The sequence below is a fragment of the Ranitomeya variabilis genome, chromosome 7, assembly GCF_051348905.1.
Source record: "Ranitomeya variabilis isolate aRanVar5 chromosome 7, aRanVar5.hap1, whole genome shotgun sequence".
Lineage (NCBI taxonomy): Eukaryota > Metazoa > Chordata > Amphibia > Anura > Dendrobatidae > Ranitomeya > Ranitomeya variabilis.
Window position 1 is genome coordinate 37,770,511 of NC_135238.1, and position 21,668 is coordinate 37,792,178.

At 44.9% G+C, this 21,668-nt stretch overlaps 1 protein-coding gene across 20 annotated transcripts in view; it reads right to left on the reverse strand.

The window, feature by feature from the left end:
* Positions 1–21,668, reverse strand: part of SUN1 (Sad1 and UNC84 domain containing 1) — a 50,313-nt gene that overhangs the window by 28,153 nt on the left and 492 nt on the right. For 11 of the 20 annotated variants that reach the window (XM_077274876.1, XM_077274880.1, XM_077274870.1 and 8 more), the window contains exons 2-3: positions 1,973–2,170; positions 285–472 (exon numbers count right to left, since the gene is read on the reverse strand). In XM_077274876.1, the coding sequence (XP_077130991.1) occupies positions 285–472; positions 1,973–2,097 (313 nt within the window). In that variant the 5' untranslated portion in view covers positions 2,098–2,170. Of the gene's footprint in view, positions 1–284; positions 473–1,972; positions 2,171–7,746; positions 7,844–13,816; positions 14,067–21,668 lie in introns of those variants that run through there. The other 9 variants (XM_077274874.1, XM_077274873.1, XM_077274868.1 and 6 more) reach the window with 5 other exon arrangements.

A 21,668-nucleotide genomic window follows, 5' to 3' on the forward strand; every position in this document is an offset into this window, starting at 1 on the left:
CATCTACATGTGCTTTACCCAAATATTTCATACCACCCAATAAGATCCTCCGCTTCAGGTTTGAACAAGACTTTGCTTGCTTCAATAGTGTGAACGGGTGCAATATACCCTGCAGTGGGCACGGAATGGGATATAAGCTTAGACACAGATTTCTCCTCCAAAAAGAACTACTAACAGCACCAAGTTTACTTAGAGAGAAAAAAAAAAAGTTTGTTTTTTAAAAATCTGCAACTTTCTTACCCAGTTTAGCACAATTCAGATCCTTTCAGAACCGATCCACTCACCCCATAGGTGGTCCACTTCCGTCTGCTCCTGTATGGACGACTCGTCTAATACTGTTGACAATGTGGAGGTGTCGTGAACGTGCATGCTAGTGCCGCTATGGAAAGAGGAGTCGGCGACCCCTCTCCTGGATGAGCGGCGGCTGCTGGACGAAGACTGCACGCTGCTGTTCTGCCGTTGTCTCACAGACCTAGGGAGGAACGCACATTGTGACTGCAGAATGTCCTGTGTCTGCCATTGCATGGCAGGGAAGCTCTGGCTTGGGGACACCTTTAGGATGTCAACGCTCCCGCTAAGGTATTTCTAGGCAAAGCTAATTTATGGAAAAAAGTCTTTTTGCTGGAACGTCTTGGCCGTAGTTTTGAGGCTGCACTGGTGCCGGTGTAATTTTTCTGTAATTTAGACTGACTGGCGAGCAGCTTCCCTGAAGAATGAACCCGCTAAAGTAGGAACAAAGACAGAACATGTGCACAGTAATGTCGATTTTACATTGCTGTGCATTATGTTTATTTCTAGGGGAACTATTCACAGCACAACTTCCAATTATTACATATGAAGTGGCTGCTATCCCTCTTATCACTGAGCATATCTTATCAAGGTTTTATCTTATCACTTGGCAGCTATAAATATGTAATCCATCTGGAGTAACGCTGGCATGCACCGCTCAATGCATCACTACTGGTATAGCACACACTAACGGCCCTAAAAACGATGGATTGGTGCACAGCCATCACCCCCTGCCATACACTGTGTTCTCCATGAGAGCTGCTGCCAGACAAATCTGGCGGTGGCTTAATTTTTGGAGGAAAAAAGGATTGGAGTCAGATATGCCAAATGCTTCTGTCCCTCTTGACATCCTCTGATGGGAACATATATATTAGACGTCAGGCCTGCGGAAAGATTAAGGCCCTTGATGACCTTTTATCAGGCCCCCGGGCCGGTTCCCAGATTGTTTGGGCCAGGAGCTGTATTTTGCCAGTCACCAGCCCTTTAATTTCTTCTTGCTCTGAGCACGACCATGCCATGTTCACTACTGAACGCTGAGGTGCGTGCAATGCAAGATTACGTACCGACACTAGTGCCGCCATTAAGACGCTCTTTGTGGATGGAGATAGCGCACGATTTGTACGGCCCCCGAAGGAAACCTTTAATATCCAAATGACCATTGGCAGAAAAATAGATTCACCATGCCTGATCTACTGTGTATTGTGAAATATCAGATAGCTGGATGAATCTGGCAACTAACACCCTCGTCAATCACAGAGATGCCAATCAGATGGGTTCAATTACAGAGGGAGATAAGCGGCTGCCAGCGGTGTCTAGTCTGTCAGAACAGACCGGGCATGTTGAAATCCAAACCACATCAGGGCAAGTTGAGCCGTCCCCACTTCATAGATCGTTGATGTTTGCTGCCAATATACTTTGCTCATGAGGATTTTCTAGACCCGATCCAACAGTAAAACTCTGAGCGGAGAGACCTGCAGGCTATTTGGGCTCATGCCTCCAGATATATACACATTTTCCTGTTCACCGTCAACAAGCAGAGACCATAATCGAAGTTTTAATCAAAGTAGGGATTTCTACTGAACTTTATTTTATAGGGTTAAAGCAAATTTCTACAAAAAAAAAAAAAAAAATTCTAACCCCGGATCTTGGATTTCCCCGTACGATATTGTGTCTCACGACTTGCCTGTTAATTGTCCGGTCATTAGAAGCACTTCCAGAATAGGAGACATTGGAGTTGATGCTGCTGTTGAGGAGGTCCTCAGAGAAGCCCGTGGTGGGGTTCGTGAGACGTAGACTACGCCGCGACATTCTGGGAGAATCAAACACTGGATCCAATTTATGCAAGTTCTCAAAATCCAGGGCAGCCGAGGAATAGCTGGAGCTAGAAGAGTGAAGCACGCGTTACTCCTTATACATGACCGGATCCTTATATATAGCACTATCAAATTCCACAGCACTTTACAGGCATTATCATCACTGTCCCCATTGGGGCTCACAATCTACATTCCCTATCAGTATGGTCTTTGGAGTGTGGGAGGAAACGCACGCAAACACAGAGAGAACATACAAACTCCTTGCAGATGTCCTTGGTGGGATTTGAACTCAGGGCCCCATAGCTGCAAAGCAACAATGCTAACCACTGAGCCACCATACAGTGCTGATAACGGAGCCACCGTGCTGCTGGCTCATCAGATGACTGGACAAGTAAACTATAGATAATACAACAAGGATTGTAAGAATTAGATTCTTACGAGGACAAACCACAATGCTTAACGACCATGACTTTATATTACAAAAACATATCAAGATGAGAGATAACGCTGCGCCGAGTTTCCAGGAAACAGACTTCAGCCCAGTTCTCCGAGGCTGTTACCAAATGATAAAATATATGACGACGTCCTACAGAACTCCGTACTAGCAGCGGCTGTGTGCCAGGAGGGAAACATGGCTGCCTTCTTCCATGAGTTGTTTTTGGTATGGCAGCAGACTTATTGATTAAAGGGGGCCGAGATCTCCGATAGCACTCCTCTCCAGGGGCTGCCATTACCGCAGCCATGTTTTATAGAGAGAATACAGCCCTTCTAGGAGTTTATGACCATTCTGCACAGGTTGCTGAGGGTCAGCAGATGGTAATGAAGTAGGGTGGTGGTCTAGTCAGCAATCCAAAGAGTGTCCATAAGGGTCTTAATGCAATAATAGGCACTTTTCTCATTATTCAGACATCACCAGAATATTCCAAGCCTTAACCCGAGCTTGGAGAATTGCTCCACAGACTAATGGAGCTCCGATCTGGCCCAGATCCAGCTGAAAGTGTCCATGTCAGTCAACTGGCCCCAAAACCAGAACCTGGCTAGGGAGTAGATGATCAAATACTTATTTCATACAATAAAACACAATTTAATTATCGTATGTAAAAATCATACAATGTGATTCTCTGGGTTTTATTTTTAGATTCTGTCTCTCACAGGTGAAGTGTACCTACGATAAAAATTACAGACCTCTCCATTCTTTGTAGGAGGGAAAACTTGCAAAAAATCGGCAGTTTATCAAATATTTATTTTCCCCACTGTATTTGTGTGAATGAAGAAAAATAATGAGCATTTCATACTTTATGGTAATCAAAAAAACATGACCCAAATTTATACATAGTCTCCTACAAGGAGGTCTAAAACAAATTTGGGTCAGGAAATGTACGCTGCAATTACAATGGGGAGATTATATCTGTTTAGGATATCTCTATGCATACACGTGTGTATGCAGGGTTGGACTGGCCCACCAGAGAACGGAGAATCCTCCGGTGGGCCCTGGCTTCTCCTTCAGAACAATTCATAGTGCAAACCGTGCAGCTGCTATGGGGCTCTTCAGTGGGGGAGAAAGGTGGACCCTCAGAATCAAATCCTCCGGTGGGCCCAATGTTCTTCCGTCTGACACTATGTGTCTAAACATTTATTCTTCAACCAATTCACTTATTGAACAGAACTTACAAATAGTTTTGTCTTTCGTCCTATAGCTGTGACCCACAGAAAAGAAAATGTAAGCTTGCAGCCATTACCCAATTGTTTGCTCATTTCTACAGTTCGGGATTTGCAGCAACAAGATAAAATATTTGCAAGCCGAGTCCAAGTGTGGCAGAGCTGTCAGAGATCCGGAGAGGCATCCAGATCCGCTACTGCACCCTCTTATAACACTCGAGACTCAGCTGAGACATCTCCAAGAAGGGGTAAGGTGAAAAGACCACTGTCTGCCTCAATAAACCCATTATACAGATCCTCTTCACTAAACAAGAACCACTCACATTTGCCAAAGGGCATGTGTCTTCTAGCAACATGTGGCAAATCCAGAGCCCACGCCAGCTGCCAAACAGTGCTGAAGTGTAACAAGCCGGTAGTGTGAAGACGAGCGCGGCCGCCCCTCCACCCGTGTCTGCAGGATTATCACTCAGTGGCTGGTGAAGAGTGTCCTCGGAGAACGAATACCCCACCTCTGCCATCACTCCAGAGGATTACACGCCTGACTGCGGATAGGTAGAAGTGACGTCAGCAATCTACCACAACATGATGTGGAAGACCCTTACCCAACTATTCTACATTATACCTACAAATTACCATTAGTCTATAGTCCCATGGCCAATGGTTCAGGAAATCCTCGGTATCTGGACTGATTCCCGCTGTAATTCGGTCAGTGGATCTGCGTTGTGTTTTCTGGACATCTAATCGCAACAGCGACAAGTGGATTCTGGCAGGACGATGGCACAACTTCCACCCCTGAAGGCGTGAACGTGGCCCAATGGGTAAAGAGTCAGTGTTTCGGATCTGCAACGTGTGAATGCACCCGAGGATGGACATCCACTTCCCCTTCCTGCTGTATCCACTTCTGATTGCCACTCAAAAAAACTTCACAGGCGCATCCTAAAGTTTAAGGTCATGTTCACATTTCATACTGGAAGTAACTGTTTAATGACCACAGGTGACGGGCGAACAATCCTTATGGGAAAGTTGTGGTTTTTTTTGTTTTACCAAAGTAGGGTGATAACCAAAGATTAACATGGTCACCCTTGTTCGAGATCAACTTTAGGCTTTAATTTCTTCAAGAAATTGCGCCTCCCTTGTGTCCTGGCCTAAGGAACTGTAAGAACTTGAAGGGAATAGTCTGGACATTGCACTACAGATCCGTAATACGGCTGTAGAGATTTAATTTTGGGTCCGGTATTTGTCCTAGCTAATGTCCAGGAGGTGAGTAACCTTGACCGCGGGACTTCTGTATAACTGTGCATGATCCAAATAAAAGCAACCGGATTCTGAATCTACTAAACAGGAAATAAAACTCCACGTTCTTCTCAAAGATCAAAACCAGAACATCCCAGGGGGTAATATACACAACGGATGGAAAGAAGAGGAAACATCAAGGACCTGACGTCCATGTAGCAGTCCATAATAAGCAAGTCCTCGGCTCTTCAGCTACTCCACGTGAATTTCTGGTCCATTTATTTGCAACGTATGAACCTCTCACTTCTGGGAGTTTGATCTAATCCAGTCAATTCTCAGAGAAACAGCCAGAACATTAGGCAGGTACATGTCTTATATGAATGGAAGCCAATAGATAGGGGTTAACATCACTTTAGAGAGAACCTTTCACCTGATCAAAAGTAGACCTCAGTGCTCTTTTGATTTTTACATTTTTTTTTTCTAAATCCACTGTACAATTCTGGGAGATATAGATCTTTTAATATAGCGCCCAATTTTATGGTCGGTACAAAGGAGGCGTGGCTCACAGGATCCTCTGGGGCGTGTCTGTAGGCTGCTCCGCATTATCACTTTGTGTGGCACGCCCTTTTGAAAAAGATAAAAATTAGAACTCCATCAAAAAGGTCCATATCTTTTGAAACTATACGGCAAATTTAAGAAAAACCAAATACACAATACTCAGGGGAGCGGGGAGAATAAAATAAGCGAAAAATTAGATGCTTCTGATCTGGCAACAGATCCTCTTTAAACACATTGAGAGAGAGAAAGGTAGCACCGGGACTACTGACACTTTACAATGTCGGACACGTCTCGGATGGTATTCACAGAGGTCACGTCATCTCCCTCACCTCTCAAGATGGGAGTGAGTGGAGTGATGAGGGCAGATTTCTTGCCACACGTCAAGTCAGCGCTCATTTAAAGCGAGTCTCCGCCAGAGAAATCTCACCCATACAATGTACTGAACGCGGTGATCCCGCACGGTTCCGTCATCACATACGGATTTACCTGCGCTCAACAGACGGCAGCGCTTTGGACGCAATGAACATGTGCTGCATCCAAAGCGCTGCCAGTTCCGGACCGTGGGCACCCACCCTCAGAGACGTCCTTTTCACAGCTACTATGACCAAGTCTTATTCACAAACTCAAAACTCCCTTCATACATCAGTGATAACAGATTTAAAATTAAAAAAAAAAAAAAGTTTATAATCTGTCAAAACAAAGACAGAAAACAAACCTTAAAAATGAGGAAACCTTTCCCCACAAGTACCGCACATAGTAAACTTGTGTGTTCCGTGTTTATGCCCACATACTATCACTGGGTGGGGTCACACGGAGCTTCCAAAGCCAAAATACTCAACATCTGACTCATCCGCTGCGGAGAAATTGCCTCTGGAGACGTAGCCGCTGCCAGGCTACAGCTTGTACCAACAACAGATTCAGCAGCAAACTGAAAGAAACTGGCACAACCAGAACCTATACTGAAAGAAAATTAAATTAAATGACACCCCGCTCCCCTCCAGATTCACATAGTGCATAGGCGCCCCCTAATAATGTGTCTTGTAGCTGGAAGGGGACTGCTTTCCCCAGGTTAGTTCTTCCCTCCTTGGATATGAAGAGGGAGTTCACAAACTGCAAACTTTTTCAGTGGAAGTCACTTTAGAAAACTTTTCTTCTGTGGGGAGACTTTGGAGGAGATTTTATTTTCCCGAAGAGATTTTAAATAATGCTAGAAGCATTTTTTCCCCTTGAAGTGCTTTAGGCTACGTTCACATTTGCGTTGTGCGGCGCAGCGTCGGCGACGCAACGCACAACGCATGCAAAACGCAGCTTTTTGTGATGCCTGCGTCCAATTTTGGCATGATTTTCGGCGCAAAAAAAAATGCATCATGCAGCGTCCTGTGCGCCCTGACGCTTGCGCCAAAAATGACGCATGCGTCACAAAACGCAAGACAATGCATGTCCATGCACCCCCATATTAAATATAGGGGCGCATGACGCATGTTCCGCTATGCATCGCCGAACCTGCGCCCGACGCAACGCAAATATGAAACCAGCCTTAATTGTATAGTGCGGAGTTTAGAAGCCTATGGGTAAATGTTCAAAAGCTGGCAAAAAACATTGTGTTTCTCTGCAAAAATGCCTTGTGTATAACCACCTTTAAAAGTGGTTGTCTACTACTTGGACAAACCATTGCCCCCATGTTGCCCCCTTATAGAATAACAACAGCTATACTCCCCTGCGATGCAGGCGCCGGTTCCAGCAGTGGCGGCACTGGTTCACCCAGGGCTCACTCGACACAATTATGTCACATGAGCCCTGCAGTCAATCAAAGGCCACTTCACTCTCCCCTCCTTCTGACATATTCCAGAGAGGGTCAAAACTGCGGCTGTTCTCTCACTTTCTCCGGATGTCCGACTTGCCCTAAGGAGGGGAGAGTAGAGTGGCATTGCAGCTTCCTACCCCCAAGAGAATCTACAGAAAGTAGTGAGCCCTGCCCTCCAGTCTTCACCCGGCATTGCATTACACGGCAGCAGCTGTTGTCCATGCCAGACCCTCACCTTCTCCAGTGCCTGAGCAATTATAGCACGGCTTACGCACATTGTCTGGAAGGGCTAATCTCGGCCATCCTCTCTCTAAGCACAGGACAACAGATGTCACTCAGAGTTTAAGATGGTGAAGCATTACCGCGCTTGAGGGCCGAGCGACGTCTCACCTTAGAGCATAGGTGTACCCAGTGTTCTCGGGAAGACACTGGGGTGGAGCGTACGTGTGAAGATGGGAATAATCCATTCTCAAGGTTTCAGATCATGCTGCAGCAAGTAAAAGGGCATAAGAATAAAAAAATTCTACATTACAGCATTGTATTACACACACGTTTCCAGGATGCAGATAAGCGTGCACAGCAGTGATCATGGTAGCGCGAAAATGTTGAATGGATCATCGGGTCTTACAAGTATGGTTATAGTCAGGATGGGATGACATGCGCATGGGTTGTCAATGGGGAGAGATAAGTCGCTGTTAAATATTGTTATATCCCAATCCTTTTGCTTTCAGGGGAAATATGCCGCTGCCAGGGGTGTTGGTGCTGCCCTGGTTTGGTGTGCGGTCCGGTCATCCGTGACAGCCGGACCAGGGCAGTCTTTAATTTAGTGGCTGGCATTATGGGTGCCTCTCGCCCTCAGGGCCTAGTATGTGCAAGAGGTGACCAGGATGCCAGGCGGGGACTGCCGGCTACAGAAGCATAAAAGAACCCTGGATGCCATATTCTGGATTCATGGGACCACTCAACGTTGACCATTTCACCCAATTTTGGGCGTGCAACTTTTGGTCGACTATTGTATACATGTCCCCAACAGTACCCTATATAAATCAGGAAAATAAGGATTGAGCAATTTTGGATTCAACATGCCCTCTCCCCATTGAAAACACATGCAGGCTCAAGCAAATCTGCGGCGAAGTCGTGGAAAGAAGCAGCCGGTTGAACAGGTGTGAAGGCCAGTTTGACATGTGTGATATTGATGGACTGGGTTGTCCGGACTGGCAATGGGCCTTTCCACCGAAGTTCAACAGACTTATATATTTCCATGAGGCCGTTGATTTAGAGGAAGAGAGCCGTTGCCGGTCCGGACATCGCGGGCCGTGCTCAGAACATAATTGTTGGATGTGTGAAACCTGCCTTAGGGGTACTGTGGCCCTAAGTATTCGTCAGCTCCCCATTGGATAGGCAATAATGCTACATCAATGATTGAAGGGGGAAACTCGAAAGAGAGTAATTCATAAACTTGTCGCCAGCTCTTCTTTCGGCAGTGTGACCGGCGTTACGGACAATGCCATGTTATAAATGCTTACTGATGACCTAAAAGCAACAGTGCATGCTCCAAAGAGGCCGACATAAGTGGTAAACAGGAGCACATTCCTCCTCAAATACAGGATCTCAGACAAAACAAGAAGCGGGACTACAGCTTAGAGACAGGAAGGATCCCAGGAGAAGATGGCGAGTGCTGCCGAGGACTAAACAGCCTCTCCGAGGCCTAAAGGGAACACACCCATCCTAACCCAGCCTGAGTCATCAACACACATGATCCTTCCCTCCAGACTACTGACACTTTCAGAAGAAAACATCAAACATGAATATTTCATAGAGGAGAGTGAAATCCAGGAAAACGTCCCATGTGTATCCAGAGCGGTCAGATCTGCAGACAATGCAACGCCACCATGAGAAGTCCTACACACAGCATGGAAAATGCACATCTACAGTATCCTGGCCCATCCGGGAGCCACATAGCAATTAAGTCATATTAATAGTCTAAGAAGAATACAGTTGTCATTGTCTAAATATACAAGTTATTCAGACGAGCTGGAACGTCGGAGGGGTAGGCCAACCATCCAACTCGTATGCCAGACATGTTCATTAGTGATGGGCGAGCGTGCTGGGATAAGGTGTTATCCGAATACGCTCAAACCACTGAACGCATGAATAAAGTCTTTATAAAGAGTTTATCCCCCACCCCCCTAGTGGACCTGCCTTTATGGACCAAGTGCGAGTCCGTCAGCAATCCTCTGCTTTGTAATATCACAAGGTGGTCTACAACAGGAACCAGGAACTTCAAACTGGTCTTCAGATTTCCCAACTAAGACATAACGGGGTCACAAGACCCCACTAGGTGTTCGTTCCACTTCATATGTAGGCCATTTCTCATGTATTCCTACAAAAGCCAGGAGGAAAGAAAAAAAAAAGTGACATGTTCTGCACCTAGATACATCAGAGTCATTCTCTGCGATGGGGGCACCGCATACCAGCACAAACCGAAGAGACTGGGCGCCACTGGAAAGCCTTTGTGCCCCTTGCTTTACCATTAGCATGGACCCTAAAAAGGTTTAATCACCAGAGGACTGGGTAGGGGAACACTGGATTTCCCATCTGGATTCACAGACAGAAAAAAAAAAAAATCAGAGTGTTCCTCTCGCAGCAAAGCAGAGGAGATCTTAAATCACATGCAAGAAAAAAAAAAAACTGCAAGAAATCTGAGCTGCGGTTATACTAAAATGGGTTGCGTCATATTTATTAATGGTTGAAATTGCTTGTTAAAAACAAAAAAGAGCAACTTTATTTTTTACTTCTTAGTAAAAATCCTCTATATTCACAAGAAAAGGATTTTTAAGCACCGTATATAGTTTGCGGATCATTGCCAAGGTTCAGGCCCGTCCCTTAGGTCAGTAGTGTGCGTTGTAAGCGCTGCTCCGAAACTGGGCAGATCATTTATTTTTTTAAAAGCTTTTTATGATCTGATCGCACTATTTGGGCAACTTCTTCTCATACCCCCACATTAGCCCCAATAGAATAATAAAGTCGATACTCACCTCCTGTGCCGAGGTGTCGGGGACAGTGATGCCAGCACGATTGAGCGCCGGAGTCACATGTCACAACACCGCATCACAGCCCCAGCGACACTGCAGGAACGGAGCCGACCTGGAGGCGAGTATACGCTTTATTTATTGGAGCCGAACATTTTGATCAATAAGTGGTTGTCCTAGTAGCAGAGAACTCCTTTAATCTCTATTACAAACGACATCGCTGTCCACACATTCAGGATTTTGAGAATTTAACAGCTTCAGGTTTCCAAAAACGCCCAGTTGTTACAAGATGCGAGTAGACCATTTTCCAGTTTTTTTTCTGCCATTAAGTCTCTTCATATTTTATAATAGAAATAAAGGGAAAAGCTTTAAAAAAAAAAAAAAAATTGCCCAGAAGACGAATGGGCATCATTGAGTTTTATAAACTACCTCCGAACAAAAAAGGTTTAATCTGACGCACCCATGGTCAGTAAACACTGCGGGTAGGACGCTGAGTACTTGCACAGCATCCAGATGTTACAGCACAGTGGAGGGGATTTCTAGGAATCCCATGTTCAGAATGCGTGCATAGTCGCTCGTGGCTCACCCGCAGCGTGTTCGTCTCTCCATACCGCAGCATGACAATTTCTCTTGTGCAGACACCAATCTCTGCAACAGAAATTAGATCAATAGATATGTATTGGATGCAGGGGTCCGCTGTGCTCCTGAAGACAGAAGATGAGCACGCTCCTTTAGGCTGGTGCTGCAACTAGTGTGAACATAGCCCAAAGTCAATTTATGTAGCAAATGTTCGCCAATTTACAGCAAACTCCGCTCCCTCTGAACATACCCCACTTGTGGAGATTGAGGTGATCAACCATTTTCAGTCTGCTGAGCCAATCGTTCCCTGGGATTTTACAATATAAATCTACCAGACATCTGGTGTAAAAAACAAACTTTTTAAAATGGCACAAAACTTTTGTGCAAATCGTAGACGCACAAACATTTTGCGACTGCTGGCAGTTTTCTGAAGGAGACGTACCACAAGACGATGGTACTCCAGTCCACGACTGGAGTACGCTTCCAACGCTGGAGCATGGTGGCTGACAGAGGCGCCAAAGTCATTCACATTTATAATAAAAATATGTATTATATGTTAGAAATAAATTGTAAGTGAATTTGGAGAATCTTCCTCCAACGCTCCCTGGATCAAGGCTGGCGGAGAAAACGGATACGATCCTGCCCCATGGGGTGTAGGAAGCAGAAAAATGTTGAGTTTTGTCTCCTTCGGGCAATAGTTGGTCAGATGCATCTTGCTCCAACAAGGAACTCAGGGGGATGAACATTTGAGATATTTGTGGCTCTGCTCAGCGGCCATCGCTGTCACAAACATATGCCAAAAAGACATTGGGGCAGATTCAGCGACACCGATTAAGAGGAAAACTGCGTGTGTGTACGAGCGTCTACATATTTATTACATACACATTTGCAGAATCAGCCAGCTGCCGGAAGCCATCACCATCTGCGGTGACACAGCCGCACGCTTCTCCCGGTGAAGGTCACACGGACTCAGTCTTCCTATCATTTGTAGCAGTGGGTTCTATTCTACGGAATGACATTTCTCCGTGCGCCATCAATGAATCCTGAGCATTCTGCAGGACTAGACGGTGCGGCCAAGCAGCACTCAAACAGTTAATAGGGGCAGGAGATTACAAAACTAGGCTGATAGCAAGAGCAACTGTTCCCAGCAGGGGGTCCGCTGAGCGAAAACAGCAATCCCCCCTCCTACAAGACTATCCCAAGTGCAGGGACATCTGCCAGGACAGTTTACAGAGCCCTATAGTGACACATGTTCAGGATACAAGGACCTCATTATACAGCTCCACACACAACTGGGTCTGGCAATAGGAGCCGCCTGGTCCTCCGGTGTTAACCCCTGAACACCTCAGACACACCTGTAGGACGGCAGCGGCAGGGTGGGTACTCCGGCGACAGGGTGGGTACTCCGGCAGGTGTGTCTGGGTCACGTGCTGCACTGCATTTCTTTTGATTTAAGCTCACGTTTTATAGAGCGGCATATAAAAGAATAAATAAATCAAAAAAAGAAATCAATGCTCCTTGTTTTATATGGATAGTCGCGCGATTCAAAAAGTTTAAAAACTTCAAAAAATAAGAATTCCATGCAGACTATGCCTGTTATATAAGTTTGGGTATCTGGATTGTTCCCACAGTTCAGGCAAAATGCTGTGGACTTGTGAAAAATCATGCAAAAATCCGCAATATAACTTGACCAAAGCCTAAAAAAAAAAAAAAAAAAAAAAAGTTTACATTTTTTTTGCCTACAGCATGACTTGTGTGTGATATATATACAACACACACAAACACGGGATATGAGAGGGAAAATTAAGGCTTCCACAGATATAAAAAGCCACAAATAGGCATCTCGTCTAATATAACATTCATCATTCCTTTACATGCTAAGATTGCAGCACAAAAGAAAGTGTTTCATTCCATAATTCCTATGGACTTAACATTTAGACCAATTCCAGTTCCAATTTTAAAAAAAATAAATAAATAATACAGCCGTTCCCCTAAAAACACTGAGGGTCCTTAACTCCGCTTGTTGCCCATGCCTTAGCTTTGAGGTCGCCATCCTGTGGCACTCTGACATGTGAAACTACAAGTACCTGCATTCCCTGGGGCATGTCATGCATGCTGGGAGTTGCTGTCCCCTTCCGTATGTATAGGGAAGATTGCAAAATCGACAAAAACAAAAATCAACACGACAGACACAAGCATAAAACAGCGCACTTCAAAAAGTAACCCCCGGCACTGACATATCTTTCTTATGAGACACAGGTTATCTCTATTACAAGAAATAAAAAGGTAACCCCTTCCTCTAACAAAATGTTACAAAATCTGTATCAAGCACATCACGTAGGCACCAAAATCCTCATTGTGTAGGAAAAGGGCACTGTCACAATATGTACAACATTGCAAAATCACAGGTAAATACCAATACGTAGCATGTCCCTTTAAAAGGGAATTAATTCAGTCATGTGGGAACTCTGTCGGCATTGTATGTGCTACACCTGCGCTCTGAGCAGTCTCATGACCATTGCCATGTTTCTAGAAGCCAATGCTTTCCACATATACATATATATATATGCACGCTGTCAGTTTACCACCTCTGGATACACAAAAATCACACCATGCACATGTGTGACCACCGCTCCTCGCATGAGGCTACCGCTAGCCCAGACCCCCCTCTCCCCCATAACCAGTCTCAGGCCTCTTTCTGTGGATGCACTGAAGCTTTTAAAGGAGCAGAAGCAGCATAGCAACAATGAGAGCCCGTCCAACTATTTATAACTTGCCAGGCTCGATCTGAAGGAAGCGACATAGCAAGCAAGAGCGGTGAATGGGAAGCAGAAAGCGCAGCGGCAAACCTAGGTCTCCCAGCTCCTGGAGCTGCGGTGTGGCATATCCCAGCGCTGGTCCTGGCGCAGCTCATACAGCAGGTCCTGTCATCTCCAGCTGCTGCAGAAGAGGAAGTTTGGAAGTTGCCAGGGTTTTTTTTGCTATTTCAACACTGCTGCAAGATCCCAAAATGGCTTCCCTGCCTCAACAAAGCCTGAAGGATCAGCCTGGTGTGAACGCCCCCTACACAGCTCAGCTGTCCGTCTCAGCCCTGGCTTCAAAACCATTGGAGGGAGGGTAAACAAGTCAGCCCAGAAGATCAGCTTAACCATTTCCCTGCCCCTCTGAAGAGCACGCACAGAGCTGTCACTCTCCTCCATGACGTGCGGACGGTATATACACATACTGTACATCCAGTGCAGGACCCAACAGACACCACAGAACTGGCAGGGAAGGTTATACGTCAATATTTATTGTAGATTATTTACAATATTTATTACTCCTATTCACAATATTTATAGAATCTGTCATTTATTTACATCCTTCTGTATAATATTATATATTTATTTCCATCCTACGCCTTATGACTTTTTTTTTTTCCACATGCCAATAGAAATAGCACTAAATCAGGAATTTTCATGCAGCCAAACATTTTTAGAAAAGGATTATTAAAACCCATGTATATGTCATACAGGCGCTAGATGATGTTTAATCAGATGCCCACTGACCCATGTTATTCTATAGGGCTGACTTGTTCTGGTCCGACTGTCCAGAAGAAAATAAATGTAAAAATTTTTTTTTTTAAAAATCAGAGCACGCGCTACTTTCTTCAGCGTCTCACCCATTTAAGTCTACGGGTGTGCATAATAAAAACACGGATCCAACATGGAAAATCCGAGCGGCATCTGATTTTTACAGATACATTCCCACTATAAGCCTAGATAGCTGTATTTGATCATGTACACTTTAATGTAGTTTTATGAAAACAGATCGCACATTGATGCAGAAAAAAACGCACACATATGAAGATCGGATGTAACTTAGAAAGAAAAAAAAATAAAATAAATCATGCAAGTTTTCTGGATGAAACCAGGAAAATTATTAATCCGCTCGTCCATTTCCGTCCATTTCTTTATGTGTGTGCCATCCGTGTGTCCACTTTTCCATGTCTGTGCACCTTCCGCGTGTCCGGTGTTATTTTATTGAATATTATTATTATTAATATTATTATTATTATTTTTATTATTAATATTTTTATTAATATTTTTATTATTAATATTTTTATTATTCCATGGCGCTTTACATGTGAGGAGGGGTATACATAATGTATACAGATGTATAGAGGAGACAGGTTGTGGATGGCTTTGTACGTCATGGTTAGGCTTTTGTACTGGAGTCTCTGGGCAATGGGGAGCCAGTGAAGGGATTAACAGAGGGGAGAGGCCGGGGAATAGCGGGGGGACAGGTGGATTAGTCGGGCAGCTGAGTTTAGAATAGATTGGAGGGGTGCGAGAGTGTTAGAGGGGAGGCCACAGAGCAGGAGGTTACAGTAGTCGAGGCGGGAGATGATAATCATCATCATCATCATCAGGGCATGGACTAGGGTATTTGCAGATTCTTGGTTAAGGCTAGGTTCCCATTGCGTTTTAGTGTGAGCGCTAATGGACAGCGTTGCACGGCGAAATTAACGCCGTGCAACGCGTCCGTTAGAGCTCCCATTGCCAGCAATGTTAAAGCGCATTGCTAGCGCGTGTCATTTTCGGCACGCGCTAGCGATGTGCCGTTCTTTTGTAGCGCGCCTTGGACGCTGCTTGCAGCGTCCACGGCACGCCCGAGGTCCGTTCCCCGCTCTCGCAGATCGGGGATCTGCGCTAGCGGGGACGCTTAACGTGACCCCTTAAAAGACATTGCGTTAGCACAATCCGCTAGCGCTTAGCGCTAAACGGATTGCCTTAACGCAATCTGAACCTAGCCTAAGGAATGTACAGATCCGTGAAATATTTTTGAGTTGAAGGCGGCAGGAAGTGGAAAGGGCTTGGGTATGTGGGTTGAAGGAGAGATCAGTGTCAAGGATTACCCCGAGACAGCGAGCTTGTGGGACTGGGGAGAGTTGGCAGCCGTTTACTGTAATGGATAGGTTCGTTGGGGGGTCGTGTGAGATGGGGGAAAGATGATAAATTCTGTTTTGTCCATGTTAAGTTTCAGAAATCTAGCGGAGAAGAAGGATGAAATAGTGAACAGACATTGAGGGATTCTGGTTAGTAGGGAGGTGATATCTGGTCCAGAGATGTAGATCTGTGTGTCATCAGCATAGAGATGATACTGAAAACCGTGAGATTCTATGAGCTGTCCCAGGCCAAAGGTGTAAATGGAGAAGAGCAGGGGCCCAAGGACTGAACCTTGCGGGACTCCGACAGAGAGGGGGCGAGGTGAGGAGGTGGTGTGTGAGTGGGAGACGCTGAATGTTCGGTCAGTTAGGTATGACGAGATCCAGGATAGGGCCAAGTCTGTGATGCCAAGGGATGAGAGGGTCCGCAGCAACAGGGAATGGTCCACTGTGTCAAAGGCAGAGGACAGGTCCAGGGGGAGGAGGATAGAGTAGTGTCGCTTGCTCTTGGCGGTTAATAGGTCATTGGTGATCTTAGTTAGGGCAGTTTCAGTGGAGTGGTATGACCGGAAGCCAGATTGTAAGCGGTCGAAGAGGGAGCAGGAAGATAGATGGGAGGACAGTTCAAGATGGACGTGTTGTTCCAGTAGTTTTGAGGCATAGGGGAGAAGTGATATAGGGCGATAGCTAAATACAGAGGATGGGTCAAGAGAGGGCTTTTTGAGGATAGGTGTGATTGAGGCATGTTTAAAGCTTGAGGGGAAAACACCAGTTGTTAGTGATAGGTTGAAGAGATGGGTTAGGGTTGGGATGAAGACTGTGGTGAGGTTTGGGATGAAGTGGGAAGGGATCGGGTCAAGTGCACAGGTGGTGAGATGCGATCTTGAGAGTAGAGTGGAGAGTCGATCTTCTGTAATGGTGGAGAAGTTGGTTTTGGAGGTGGCGGGCTGGGCAGTTGGGAGGAAGGGCTCTGGGGGTTGGCAACTAAAACTGTCTCTGATGTTCTCAATCTTCTGCTTGAAAAACGAGGCAAAGTCTTCAGCTGAGATGAGTGGGGAGGGAGGAGGTGCTGGGGGATGGAGGAGAGAAAGGTGTTGAATAACTGTACTATAACGTCAACACAGCAGTTTGCTTAACGTTGTAGTACATTACTTCAATAAAATGGCACCACAGTCAGTTTGTGCGCATACCACGATCTCAGGAACCATTATTGAAGACACTGTATAAATGTACCAATAAAAACGCTCTCTACCCGGGCATAGGACCATTCAATAGCTACTTATGTATAATATAGCTCTATCACGCATTCAAAATAATAAAATAAAATAAGTGCGCGGCATCATTCAAAACAGATGAGAAGATAAAATGGGAAGTGGCGACATCCGTACCAGCAGATACAGAAAGTCAACTAACTCCTCAGTATATTCAGAGCATAAGGAGAGAACCTGAAGGAAACCCAGCCGGGAGGGGACAATATGCAGACCCCATGCCAGTCAGAATTATGCTAGGAAGCTCAGAGTTTTGAGCGAGTCACCGAAAATAATATTCAGAAAAAGAATCAAGAATAAAAGGTTTCTTACTGTGCGATATGTTTAAGGCTTCATGCGAGGTTGATGTCAGGAAATACAGGCATAAAAGGAAATACGGAGCCCGGCTATGCTCCACACAAGTGGGGACTGGAGGTCTATCAAGAGGCGCCAAAAGCCCAGGAATAGATAACACACTGAGAAGTCAGCCCTATAAGAGGCGGCAAGTGACCGAGCGCCCACAGCGAGCCCCACAGAAGCCAAGATATACTGGTTTGTGGGAAAGCTGTGTGACAACAGATATGGCCGCCATTACAGCTCCCACCGGGGTTCACCATAAGCTTTCCTGGCGTTTTCTGACTCTACTGTATTGGAGAGCCATAAACACATATTATTGTATAACAGGCAGCCATCAGACTAGGAAAGCTGGATGACAATGTGTGTGGTGTGGTGTGGTAATATTGTACAGAGCCTGTTAATCCTCTAATAACAGCTCCACTGCCATCCATAAAATAAAAAGCTGGATACGTAAAATGGACCAGTCATTGCATTCACGCTGCCCGAACCACAGGTACCAAGAGTCAGAGACATCTGATATTTTACTATGAAACACTGCAGGTTATAGAATAAGCCAGGGACTATAGGGACCTGACCAGGCCGGGGCAGTCCATGGCATGGCCGGCTCATCCGGCTCCAGTTGATTGACAGGTCTCTCCCATTTATGTACATGGGGAGAGCCCTTGGGTGGCTTTTCGAATGGATTTCTCAGAAACGCTGCAACGTTTTACATAAAAATCTACATGGCTGCAAAAGTTCAGCCATTGTCCAATTTATGGTTCGGGCTGCGTGAATCCAACAACAGGCTCCCTTTAACTCGAAGAATGGCAGTACAGTTCTTCTGATTGCATGTGATTGTTGCAGCCATCACTATTCTTTCGGAGCATAAGTCCGCGGATAGAAGTCCGCACTGATGGAATAGAAAAGGCAGCGGATTGTTCAGGTCAAATGACCGCGAGGAGACAGCACTGAGATTGGTAGGCTGGGCCGGGAGCAAAGTATTAGTTTTTTTATTTTCTGAGGCACAGTGAGCAGTTTACAAAGTGCTGTCCAGGAGTGGACAGTCCCTCTAATGCACTCTGACCACTATTCAGTGCCTGTGGTCAAGTACAATAAAGCAGGAGGTACTGGTGCAAAAATAAAGCCAAAAATACCCCAAAAATCAGTAGCCCATTGGACCCCTGTCGCTCTCAGGTATCACTCACTGTGTTCCTACACTGTCTCCAGCTTTCTCATCTGGATGGGGCATTAAGTGAATTCAGCAGCCACCTAAAGCCCCCCTACTGGGGTGAAGGCGAGAGTCCGGCAGAAGGTTCTATGATTTTGCTTTGCACTACCCAGGACCCATTTGCTATAAAGTAGCGGACATCCCCTTTAATAGTGCATCATTTATTTCCACCGAACCTTCCAAATACATTAACAAAATTACACAAAAACTACATGTTTATGATTCCTGGACTGTCTTCAGGAAAGAAAATGTCATTTCCATGTAAATGTCCATAGATGCAAAAAAAAAAGAAAAAGTGGAAAAGGACAAATGCCACTAATGGAAGAGGAGGGTTTTATTATTTAGCGTTTTCTGCGGTTCCCATGGTGCTGTAATGACAGCAGAAGCCATCGCAGTGATTTACAATGCCGCACTTTGGAATTTTTCTATTCAAAGCACAGAATAATATCTCGCTCTGTACTTGAAGCCCCCATGGGGGTCATATGCAGAGAATAATGGGGAAGCCAACAGCAATGCGATTCCATATTTTGCAAGGGAAGGTTAGAAAAGCCAAGAGATTTCTACGTGGGTAGCACGGTTTTTGCACAATCCTTTTTTCAGTGTGCAGCACCAATGTTGAGGAAGCCATAAGTAAATGGTGCCGCCATGGTCAGACGTGGCAGATATGTTGGATTTACGAGGGGACTTCACATTTGCACAGCAATGACTGAAACACCACACGTTTATTGGCAGAGATGATTCTCCGGCATGTGCATGGGGGTTTGTTAAAGGGGTTATCCTGGAACACAAGGTACGCTACTAAATAGGTGGGGAACAGAGCCTGGTTTTAAAGTTAGTGGTACCACATTCCCCCAAATCTAAGAATAGGTCATTACTGTTTAAGTCCCAGATAACCCTTTAAAGGAAATCTGTCAGCAAGAAACAGGACTTCACCGCCGCGATTCTCTATATGTCACTCCAGCTCCATACCCACCTATGCCTTCTGCTTGCACAGAGGTAGCCAGTCAAGCAGGAGGCGGGGAATAGAGCTGCAGTGACAGAGGCTTTAGATCTACAAATTGCTCGCCAGCCTCATTTGCATATCAACTCACATGATGATTTTTCAGTATCAGGGGAACGGACTGGCCGTGTAAAGGTATCGCTGGGCTTATCTTTGAAAGGACTACATGCACATATAAATATGATGGAGTGTGAAATCCTGCTGACAGATCCCCTTTAAACTCCATTCACAAGAGCCGTACTGTTCTTTAGCTGCAGATAGTCGCAGAATATGTGTAACTAATCCGCTGTGTGGGCGCACTCTGTCCGTAGTTCTGGCATGACTTATTAGGCATCATAAGATGTTCCCTCTATTAGCCAGAGTGGACAGACACTATAAGAGCAGCTCAGGAGGACTCAAGACAACCATATATTTCATGGCCTCCCATTAATTTCTCCTATAGTTGATGCACTGAACAATTTTTGGATTAAAAGGGAAATTTTCATCTCATTTCTGACACATTTACAGGATACAGGAAATGATTTGGATCCCAGTAAATAAAAACGAGGCTCCGTCACGCTCTGACCCGGAATGGCGAGCTCCTTGCAAACGTGCTTGCTCTGGAAATACCCTTTAAAAATGGCATATGTCCTCCAATTCAAAAGACTGTCTGGAGGAGAGTATGCAAAACACAGGACTGATGCCTCTTAAAAGTCTGTCAAGTCTTTCAACGCTACTAGCCTGCAGATATACGGTTATCGTATCACAATGCTGTAATGAAAGCTTTATTTCGCCTGGGAGCCGCCTGCTTTCAGTCATAGAGGCGTGATGGCACAGCTACAGTCACCGCTCACTAAACTATGAGCGTTGGCTGCCAGAATGCCCTAGAAATCTGAAAGCTAGCTCTGCAGAGATGACTGCCAACCAAAGTGGCAGGGTGTGCGGACAGACACTGTTCATTGTATACTGAGTGGTGATTAATGCCTCTCGGTGCACAACTATGACTGAAATCCGGCGGCTCACAGGAGACAAACTTCATTTTCTCCGGTAGACGTCAGCAAGGCGGCAGCACAGCAATTGAAACACAATAGCTAGCAGATACCCTTTAGTATCACTGCTGGGCTTCTGGCTGCAGCAATGGACAATGCATCACCTATACAGCAAGAGACTGCACTCATCACATGAATGGACTTTGATGTATGGATAAAAGTGCTGGACAACCACTAATCAGGATAATGGAACCCGACACCACTCCCTGCAGGGCAAAGCGTCAGAAAGTGCCGAAAAAAGGGGAATTCAGAACTACAGGAGCGCTGTGTCCTCTTCATTGTAACGCTTGGCGAGGAGCACCTTCCCCCACCAGCAGCCCATAATCTGCTGGCCTAGAAGACCACGATTATAACTATTGATTGCAATACCGATGTATAAAAGTATATAGTACAAAAAAACACAACATAAAGAGCAGACTCACCAAAACCACAAAACGTATTTTCGCTGAGGGTAGGGATTCAAACATTATCTAATATATCAATAAATTATGTAGTAATTTTACATATTTATTAACGCCCCCCCCCCAAAAAAAAAAATAATAAAAAAAAAAAAAATTGTATATATATATATTTTTTTTTTTTTAATTAGTAATGTTTGAATCCCTACCACATCCACTAAATATATAAATGTTTTTTATTTATTGTTTTGCAGTAAAAAATAAAATATTTACATATTTTTATATACACATACTAAATCTGTGAGGCATCAGCTAAAAATATATAGAAAAAAAAATGTAGCCAACATAAAAAAAAGAAAAAAGAAAAATGTTTTGGTTTTTTTCTTCGGTTGCTCCCCAAAAATTGATAAAAAAAAAAAAAAAAAAATTATTCATGTTGGATGTTGCCATAACCGTAAAACGTTACTTTTTTTTATTTTCAACAGTTCAATGTTTTTTTCCTGCAGGACAGCTGGTGTGACCCCCAAAACTACAAGT